The 12,080-nt window shown below is 38.8% G+C and overlaps 1 protein-coding gene across 1 annotated transcript; it reads left to right on the top strand.

Annotated features, from left to right (window-relative positions):
- The first annotated feature begins 9,302 nt into the window (after positions 1–9,302).
- Positions 9,303–11,153, top strand: LOC140372001 (DNA damage-inducible transcript 4-like protein). The gene is made up of 3 exons (XM_072459243.1): positions 9,303–9,473; positions 9,592–9,711; positions 9,988–11,153. The coding sequence occupies exons 2-3, from the start codon at positions 9,621–9,623 to the stop codon at positions 10,476–10,478; spliced, it is 582 nt and encodes a 193-aa protein (XP_072315344.1). The 5' UTR covers positions 9,303–9,473; positions 9,592–9,620; the 3' UTR covers positions 10,479–11,153.
- Positions 11,154–12,080: the final 927 nt, after the last annotated feature.

Here is a 12,080-nt window from a genome sequence, read left to right as displayed (position 1 = left end):
TACAACACGATATTCACACGATATTCACACGATATTCACACGATATTCACACGATATTCACACGATATTCACACGATATTCACACAATATTCACACGATATTCACACGATATTCACACGATATTCACACGATATTCACACGATATTCACACGATATTCACACTATATTAACACAATATTCACACAATATTCACACGATATTCACACGATATTCACACGATATTCACACGATATTCACACGATATTCACACGATATTCACACAATATTCACACGATATTCACACGATATTCACACGATATTCACACGATATTCACACAATATTCACACGATATTCACACGATATTCACACAATATTCACACGATATTCACACGATATTAACACAATATTCACACGATATTCACACGATATTCACACGATATTAACACGATATTCACACGATATTCACACGATATTCACACAATATTCACACAATATTCACACAATATTCACACAATATTCACACGATATTCACACGATATTAACACAATATTCACACAATATTCACACAATATTCACACGATATTAACACAATATTCACACAATATTCACACGATATTCACACGATATTCACACAATATTCACACGATATTCACACGATATTAACACAATATTCACACAATATTCACACGATATTCACACGATATTAACACAATATTAACACAATATTCACACGATATTCACACGATATTCACACTATATTCACACAATATTCACACGAAATTCACGCAATATTCACACAATATTCACACGATATTCACACAATATTCACACAATATTCACATGATATTCATATTCACACAATATTCACACGATATTCACACAATATTCACACGATATTCACACAATATTCACACAATATTCACACAATATTCACACGATATTCACACGATATTCACACGATATTCACACAATATTCACACGATATTCACACGATATTCACACAATATTCACACGATATTCACACGATATTAACACAATATTCACACAATATTCACACGATATTCACACGATATTCACACGATATTCACACGATATTCACACGATATTCACACGATATTCACACAATATTCACACGATATTCACACAATATTCACACGATATTCACACGATATTCACACGATATTCACACGATATTCACACAATATTCACACGATATTCACACGATATTAACACAATATTCACACAATATTCACACGATATTCACACGATATTAACACGATATTCACACGATATTCACACGATATTCACACGATATTCACACAATATTCACACAATATTCACACAATATTCACACAATATTCACACAATATTCACACGATATTCACACGATATTAACACAATATTCACACAATATTCACACGATATTCACACGATATTAACACAATATTCACACAATATTCACACGATATTCACACGATATTCACACAATATTCACACGATATTCACACGATATTAACACAATATTCACACAATATTCACACGATATTCACACGATATTCACACAATATTCACACGATATTCACACAATATTCACACTATATTCACACTATATTCACACAATATTCACACGAAATTCACGCAATATTAACACAATATTCACACGATATTCACACAATATTCACACGATATTCACACGATATTCACACTATATTCACACAATATTCACACGAAATTCACGCAATATTAACACAATATTCACACGATATTCACACGATATTCACACTATATTCACACAATATTCACACGAAATTCACGCAATATTCACACAATATTCACACGATATTCACACAATATTCACACAATATTCACATGATATTCATATTCACACAATATTCACACGATATTCACACAATATTCACACGATATTCACACGATATTCACACGATATTCACACAATATTCACACGATATTCACACAATATTCACACGATATTCACACGATATTCACACAATATTCACACGATATTCACACGATATTCACACAATATTCACACGATATTCACACGATATTAACACAATATTCACACAATATTCACACGATATTCACACGATATTAACACGATATTCACACGATATTCACACGATATTCACACGATATTCACACAATATTCACACAATATTCACACAATATTCACACAATATTCACACGATATTCACACGATATTAACACAATATTCACACAATATTCACACAATATTCACACGATATTAACACAATATTCACACAATATTCACACGATATTCACACGATATTCACACAATATTCACACGATATTCACACGATATTAACACAATATTCACACAATATTCACACGATATTCACACGATATTAACACAATATTCACACAATATTCACACGATATTCACACGATATTCACACTATATTCACACAATATTCACACGAAATTCACGCAATATTCACACAATATTCACACGATATTCACACAATATTCACACAATATTCACATGATATTCATATTCACACAATATTCACACGATATTCACACAATATTCACACGATATTCACACAATATTCACACAATATTCACACAATATTCACACAATATTCACACAATATTCACACGATATTCACACGATATTCACACGATATTCACACAATATTCACACGATATTCACACGAAATTCACACAATATTCACACTATATTCACACAATATTCACACAATATTCACACGATATTCACACAATATTCACACGATATTCACACAATATTCACACAATATTCACACAATATTCACACAATATTCACACGATATTCACACGAAAGTCACACAATATTCACACGATATTCACACGAAATTCACACGATATTCACACAATATTCACACGAAATTCACACGATATTCACACAATATTCACATGATATTCATATTCACGCAATATTCACACAATATTCACACGATATTCACACGAAATTCACACAATATTCACATGATATTCACACGAAATTCACACAATATTCACACAATATTCACACGAAATTCACGCGATATTCACACGATATTCACACGAAATTCACACGATATTCACACAATATTCACATGATATTCATATTCACACAAAATTCACACAATATTCACACGATATTCACACGATATTAACACAATATTCACACGATATTCACACGATATTAACACAATATTCACACAATATTCACACGATATTCACATGATATTCACACGATATTCACATTATATTCACCCGATATTCACATGAAATTAACACAATATTCATATTCATACAATATTCACACAATATTCACATGATATTCATATTCACACAATATTCACACAATTTTCACACGATATTCACATGAAAATTCACACGAAATTCACGCAATATTCACACTATATTCACACAATATTCACACGAAATTCACGCAATATTCACACAATATTCACCCGATATTCACACGAAATTCACACGATATTCACACGATATTCACACAATATTCACACAATATTCACACGATATTCACACAATATTCACACAATATTCACACGATATTCACACGAAATTCACATGATATTCACACGATATTCACATGATATTCACACGATATTCACATGAAATTAACACAATATTCATATTCATACAATATTCACACAATATTCACATGATATTCATATTCACACAATATTCACACAATTTTCTCACGATATTCACACGAAAATTCACACGAAATTCACGCGATATTCACACAATATTCACACGAAATTCACGCAATATTCACACAATATTAACACAATATTCACACAATATTCACACAATATTCACACGATATTAACACAATATTCACACAATATTCACACGATATTCACACAATATTCACACGATATTCACACAATATTCACATGATATTCATATTCACACAATATTCACACAATATTCACCCGATATTCACACGATATTCACGCAATATTCACACAATATTCACACGATATTCACACAATATTCACACAATATTCACACGATATTCACACGAAATTCACACAATATTCACACAATATTCACACGATATTCACACGATATTCACACAATATTCACACAATATTCACACGATATTCACACAATATGCACACGATATTCACACGAAATTCACACGATATTCACACGAAATTCACACGATATTCACACAATATTCACATGATATTCATATTCACGCAATATTCACACAATATTTACACAATATTCACACGAAATTCACACTCAGAGTAAAACTGCCTCTTCAGAATGGAACCCGTGCAAACTGCAGGTGTAAATGTTTGGACAGAAGAGGCTTGAGGTGCCCAGACTTCTCACTTGTTTGTTATATTTCAGACAATATAAAAGTAATAAATGTATTTCTAAAGGACTTCTGGATACACCGCCTGCTTATCGCACTCGTCTGTTGAACTTTAACGTTGGCTCTCTTCATACTTCTAAAGCTGTTGGCACTGGAGCTGAAACAGGAGTCGACACCATCTCAGTTTAATCATTTGGAGATCCAGATTTATTGTCATCAATTGCACCTGTTTTTATGGTTTGAATGTTGCATATGTTTTGTGCATCAGTTTATCTTGTACAGGGCACTCGAGAAGTAATTCATCCATCATAATTTATGTGTAAAAAAAAGAGATTATGATGTTCATAACCTTAATTTTGCCGTTTCAACAAGTTTATATTTCTTTACTGATTTGACCTAGTTTCAAACTCGTGGGTCATGTGATTAAAAAGTGCACATGACCCTTTTGTACAAACGAAACAGCTTTAAAGTCATTTTAGTAAACCAATAGTGGAGATGGAGTCACTCAGTCATTTTAACTCCAGACTGTTGCTTTTGTGCATTGTTGTGTCCATAATCTGCAGTTTCATATCAGAAGAATAAATGCACATCAGACAAATTCCAAAGCAAAGTGCAGACGGTCTTGTATGTGTTTGTACCCAATATTTATTTCTGTTTGGCACGTGCTCCGCTGCAGAACTTTCCCCACAGTTCATGGGTCGTTATCACACTGGGACAGAAATGTATGTCAAATATGCATAACATGATGTCAAATTCAAACGGCAAATGAAAGAGTCCGTGGTGTTTATTGGGTACAAACACATACATCTGACGCTGCAGCAGATACTCTTCTCCTATAGATCTTCTTGTTGCACATGTGTGTCACCTGCAGACGTGAGCTGGAAGCTAACACTCGTGCTCACGCTCGAGTCAGCAGAACCATTCCACATACCTGACGTCCCAGTGGGGCACGGCAGAGGATCAGCTCAAGAGCCCGGCAGTAACATCAGCCACGGCACGTTTGCCCTCTGCCAATCACAAGTGCATTCACAAGCAGGGGGAAGGTCAAAGGTCAAAGGGTTAACTCTGAGTAGTAGTAGTAGGAGTAGTAGTAGTAGTAGCAGTGGAGGAAGAAGAATTGCTTTTTGCTACAAAGTAAACTACAGATACAGGAGATAAAATGTTGAAGTAGTAGTAGTAGTAGTAGTAGTAGTAGCAGTGGTAGTAGTAGAAGTAGTAGATGTAGTTGTAGGTGTAGTAGCTGTAGTTGTAGGTGTAGTAGCTGTAGTTGTAGGTGTAGGGGCTGTAGTTGTAGGTGTAGGGGCTGTAGTTGTGGTTGTTGCAGTAGTGGTAGTGGTAATGGTAGTAATGCTAGTAGTAGTAGTAGTAGTGATGGAGGAAGTACTGCATTTTGTTACACAGTAAAAGTACAGATACAGGAGGAAAAATTCACAAAAAAGTATCACATATACAAGTCTACTTAAGCACGTTTTACTTTTACTGTAAAGTGTGGAGATTGTGATCATGTTATCATCACATTCTTAGTGTTTATTGTCTCTATTATTCTTGTGTGTTCAAAGCTAGATCTTGAACTAAAAACCTTTAGGCAGAATGTCACAAATATAATCCCTCAAACCATTAAAAGTCCTTTTTACTTTCCAGTCCTTTACTGTAGAAAGTAAAGTTACTACTCTCAGATGTAGTGAAGTAAAGCACAGCACTTTTCAGAATTCACAAAGTCACATTAGCAGCAGCAGCAGCAACAAAAACAGCTGACTTTATTATAATAATAATGATTCGTTTGATTTACCAGCTCCTTTCTAAAGACTTAAGGACTCTTTACAATGGATTAAAAGGATTAAACAAATACAAATATACAAATACACTTAAAGCAATACATAAAACTAAAGACTGAAACTAGTTTTGAACCTTAGTAGTATTCAGAGTTCTGTGGATATAGCAGAAGTTGTAGTATCTGCAGCAGAAAGTATTGTGAGTGTTGTAGTCATTTGAAAAGTAGATCTAGTTTTAGACATTTTAACTGTATCATCAAAATGTCAAAACTAAAGACTCTAATGTATTTATTAAAATAAAATATTTTTATTGTTCATTTATTTTATTATTTCTATACCTGTTTAATGATTTATCTCTATTTTATTCTACATTTTATTCTCATTAAAAAACAATAAAGTAAGCTATTTCTTTTAACAATAAGCTTAATGCACATTTAACACAGACATACGTATAAACAGTATTTCCACAACATTGTACCAAAGTCCAGACTGCAAACAACACACTTTGTCTTGAAACGTCTCGATTAAAAGGATTTGAAGCGTTCACAGTTCAGCTCTGACATGATTTATTGCACAGGCCTGAGCGGAGACGGCTCCAGTTACAGAAGTCATGGCAGCGGCAGAAAGAGAGTTTGAGCGTGCGATTTGCCCTTGACATGTATTAAAGGCTGTTAAGTGTTTTTATGAGAGGGTGAAATGTGCCTCTGGGTCTAAAGTCTGTCAGAGTCTCATAAAGTCCAGTGGCCTTGGAGAGAATTGACACAAATGTGGGTCATGACCTGATTAAACCTACACCAGCTCCTATATTTACCCCTACAGCCCATATGTCATACTACATCCACATCAAATATCATGTTGAAATACTTTGGCGTGTACTTCAAGAATTTTACTTCACCCAAAACTTATTTAAATGTTCTGTCGTTGCTCGTTTAATGCTCGTAATGTAAAGCGCTGTGTCACTTTTCTGGGATGGATCCGCCTCCTGCTCGTCTCCATGGAGATTGTATCGCTTGTATCAAGGAATATCCCCTCAGTATTGCAGTAAACGTGTCGACCTTGTGTGCTCGCTGGTGGCACTGCGAGTTGCACATGTGCGGTCGCTGCCCCTCGACTGTTTGCCGAATGTCTGCACCCACTCTCTCGCCCCATTTCGCGCTGCAGCCGCTCTGTCTGAAGACCAGAAATAAGTGTTCAAAACAAACATACCTATTTTGCATGTTTTTTTCCATTTTTATTACTCAAAACACCTTAAAATACTTTGCATTTTTACTGCCTGCGCCATCATCACCGCTCCATAGATCTGACCTGTAACTCCACGCCATTCGAAGAAAAGAAATAACCTCACCATGGAAACAAGCAGAAGAAGAGCAGCTTACATAGTGCACGTTGAGGTTGAAAATGTGCACTGCGTTACCGTGACTTGGCCTGGTTCACATTCAGGCACTGACCCTATCTCGCAATGCTAAGTTAATATTTTATTTTCTGACTTGTAAGGTGAGATATACATTATTGTCGCCGTGGCGTTACCTGCAATCGATCTCCTAGAATGTTCTCAATGCATCTCAACTTGCAGCAACAACAACAACAACAACAACACAATATTAGTAGCATTTAGCTGTATTATAAGTACTTTATTCACTCCTTTAGTTACTTTTGGGTCTTTTCCGAGCCAAACGACTGCTTACGAGGCCATTTCTTCAGTCTCATTTGGACCTGGACAGCAGTAGTAATGCGTGTGGCTCTGTGAGGAGGATTCTGTGTCGCTTCGGCCCACGTGACGGGACAAACACTCTCGTTCACTGGATCCCGTTACACCCGGTGGGACGAGCGGCCGAGGGCAAGAACGGGGCCGATCCTGTTACTCACGGGGGGAAAAGTGTGTGTTGACGGCCCGAGTGAGTGGGACGACAACTGTTTTCGATGCCCCACCTGCACTATCAAGTCACAATTTTTCACATTTGCAGTATTTACAGTATTTACATTACAGTATAGTATTTCATCGTCTTAAAGGAGACATGTGACCACTATTCTCCAGGTCCTTTGTGTTGAAATGTGACATAAGTCGATCGTAATTTGACATTTTGTTCATTTCAAATCACAAAATTGATCCAAAACGGCTGAGTGAGAGCGACAGTTCCATTCACTTCCTGTTGAAAACTGCAGAACTGATAAGCCCCGCCTCTTCACAGTGGCATTTCACCGTAACAAGCTGCGGATTGTCATTCACATGTTCTTACAGTTTCTTTTAATTCATTTTTTCAAATCCTACGTGTGTCACTCAGTTTTACATTTTACAAATAATCACAGCGAAGTACAGGGATGTGGGCGGGGATAGGGGATAGGTGAAAACAGGAATTTTCTGAGCACTCCAGCCTCCGTTGCAGACTATTCAAACATGTAGAAATTAGTCGAAAATACAACTTTGAATAAACAAATAATGAGGAAACGCTGTCGTAACCGGGTTCAAAGCTCATGAAAGTTGTTAAAGTTGGCGCAATACTAGCCGTGGTAAAAGTGAAACATTGGAGGCTTATTATGAAGTACCAGCTTAAAAGGAAACTTACTACTTCTGCTATCAAGATGACGTACTACTAAATACCCTAAATGTATAAGTATCCATTAAAGTTAGTCCTCATCTACTTTCAGTTACAGTGATTCTAAACTTTAAAAGCAGCTTTCAACTATAACAATACATAAAGTTATTCCTCAAGGAGAACATATTTTGCTGAGACTAATATTCCGTGTTATCGCATTGCACTTAATGTTTGTACCTTGAGCATGAATACACCAAATCTGCTGATAGTGTAAAGTGTCTCAAAATAAACTTCAGACCTTCATTTTTTTTTGTCAGCAAGCATTTATTTTATCCTTCCCATCAGCATGTACATTTATTCACCCATTGAAGGTTTTATTCTCTTCTGTGCCAGATTTAGCCACTTTATTTCCCTTTTATTTCAACTTTTGTTCCCCAAAAAAACATCTCATTCCAAAGGTTACTGGGCAAACTGCGGGTCTCGCTCAGAACACGTAGCAACAGCAGCTCACGCCTCACCAGATTGGTCCATTATTTTATTTAAAGGTCCGGTTCTGGCCAATCAGGATGGCGGGCCGGAGGAGCGCTGTGATTGGTCCAACCCTCCAGTCAGCTGAGAGGCAGAGTATAAAGACCCCGCACCGGAGTCTGACCCGGAGCGCGTGTTTGTGCGTGTGTTTGTGTGTGATTGTGTGAGTCTGTGTGAGTCTGTGTGTGTCTGTGTGTGTCTGAGGAAGAGGAACGTGTGTCTGAGGAAGAGGGACGTGTGTGTGTACTTTTATTTATGGAAACCAGACTCAACTAAAGCACTAAATAATATTTAAGGTACGTTGGAAAGTTCTGGTGCTAGTGATTAGCCGCCAGCAGTGGTCCCGTGTAGACCCCTGTCCCTCTGTCAGAGTTGGGTCTTTATTGACACAAGTGCTGTTACTTTTGTCCACAGTAAAAGAGTGTTGGTGGTGAAGAAGCACAATGGTCGCCACGAGCACACTGAAGACCAAGAGCGGGGAGAGCATCTCGGAGCTGGTGGAGCGGCGCTATGACCAGGCGTGCATTGAGAAAGGTGAGGACACAAAGGGACACAAAGGGACACAAAAGGACTAGTGTTTGTGCTGGACATGGGCTGGACACTTGTTTACGTCCTTGCACGGCTGCAGAACAGGACGGAGGGGGCGCGCGGCTCAGGGTGATGTCATACTTCAGCCTCTGCACAGCATCCACCATCACCTCATTATGGCACGTTTTATATGAATGACACGTCCCTGTTTACAGTGAGTCTAGCCTGCTCCATATGATGTAAAGTAGGTCTGACAGTTGTGTCCTTATGTCCCTTGTACAGAGCTGGACTTCTGGGAGCGCAGCCTAGTGGAGCCAGAGAGAAGTGCAGGTGTGACTGAGGACAGGGCCTGTCAGCAGCTGGCCAGGTTGTTTGAGACCTGTTTGTCTCGCTCCAAAAAGACCGCGCTGCACTGCTCGTCGGTGCTGGTGCCCGAGCGGCTGACGTGGAGAATCGCCCGCGAGGTGCTGAGGCTGGCCTCCTGCGAGCCCTGTGGTCTGAGGGGCTGTGTGCTCTTCGTCCACCTGGAGCTTGACAAAGGCGTGAAGCCGCTCGAACGCATCGTGTACGACGCCTCTGTGGTGCCCACCTTTGAGCTGACACTGGTGTTCAAACAAGACGGCACGGCCTGGCCCAGCCTCAGAGACTTCCTCTTCATGGGGTCCTGCTTCGCCCCGTCGTTTAGGCACGTACTCAAACTGAGTCCGGGATTCAGACTGATCAAAAAGAAGCTGTACTCCTCCGCGGCCGGCACCGTGATCGAGGAGGGCTGAACTCTACACTTTTCCCACTGTCTCCTTTTCTACTGTGTCTTTTTTATATCATGTGCTTTTCAGCGGCTCCTCTGTGATGTCAGAACCTGTGATGTCAGAACCTGTGATGTCAGAACCTTGTGCTCTTGAGCCTGACGTCTGTGGCTTTGCTCAAGTGCAATTGTATGAGCAGATTGTATTGACTTCAGATTGTCTCCACATTTTAACTGGTACATTTAGCAGATTAATGTCGATGCAGGTTTGTATTTGTTTGGAAGGGATTTGCCTTTAGTGGGGACACTTTACACACGATCCACTTTGTTTTACGTGGATGTGACGCACGCTGTCGTAGGTGATCTGGCTGATCTGGCAGCAGTCATGGGGCCATATGTATTTACATATTTAGCAGTGACAGGGCTGAGGTGGGGCCTGTCCCTTTTTTGTATGGGGAATGCCTTATAAACTGATAGAAACACTTTAAACTTTGAGATTATGCATGTACAGATTATTTTATTTTTATACCCTTCATTTGCACCTTTATGACACAATTAAATGGACTGCCTTAAACAAAAGGTTTTATCAAAGCAATGATTGGATGTCCAGGTTGTTTGTGGTTCTTGTATCGTCACAATTTTGCAAACTTTTTCACCGTAAACCAGTTTTTGTCTCCTTGACAATAAAATATGAAAACCTTAACTCATGTGATTTGTACTTTTTTACCCTCTGAATATATTCATACGCAGCAACTTCTACATTTTGTTTAGGTCAGACCCTGCAATACTTTCTGTTCATTTGACCAAACGTGTCATATTTGCATTCCTAATTGAACGCACCAAACCTGTGTGCAGACTGCAGAGGTCATGACCTTTGGAGAGTGAGGAGCAAGTGTGAGCTCTACAGTTTGTGTGGCATTTCTCACCATCTTTTAATGAACACGTCTCCAGGTGATTTTTCATCCGCCAAACAAATAACCCCGCTGCCAATTTGCAGCTCTACGCCAAATCTCAAATCCACTATTTCCAAGTACAAATCATCGTAAGCGCAGAAGTCTCACTGCTGTTTACTCGTGGCACAGCCGTGTCATTCACGCTCAGACCGACACAGATACAGTGGCTCATGTGATGATCATTGTGCAGAGACAAAGCCGCGGTGTCGTGTCACTCCCTCGTCTGCTTTTCCTCCTCAAAACGCCACTGAGAACGGCACCAAGGGATTGTATCAAGTTTTCTCAAAGGTCACACAGCCTGTAACTCTGTACCCTGACACGAGAAAAGTACCAGAGGGTTTGGAGTGACCCTGACCTCCTTGGCCACCATCGCTTGAGACTTGAGACCTCCGTCAACATGACTCTGACTCCAAAGAGCAGTCGCAGCACCTGTACCAACACTGTACTGCAAATGGAGCCGGTCGAGCTGTCATTTCACATTAAATCACTTTTTATTTTAATGCCAGACGCTTCTGTAATGTGTCTTTTAACTCTTAACTTGTTTTCCTCTCGACCTGAGAACCCAACTCTCTCTGGGAACGAGGAAATCTGATGAAGGCGCCAGAAAAGGAGCAGCAACGACCCTGTTTTTTGCAGTGGAAATGGCAAACGGATGTCAATATTGGAAAAGAAATGTG

Source organism: Eucyclogobius newberryi, unplaced genomic scaffold (assembly GCF_026437365.1).
Source record: "Eucyclogobius newberryi isolate DKJ021-1_F unplaced genomic scaffold, fEucNew1.0.hap1 SCAF_22, whole genome shotgun sequence".
Classification (NCBI taxonomy): domain Eukaryota; kingdom Metazoa; phylum Chordata; class Actinopteri; order Gobiiformes; family Gobiidae; genus Eucyclogobius; species Eucyclogobius newberryi.
This window is presented reverse-complemented; position numbering and strand designations above follow the sequence as displayed.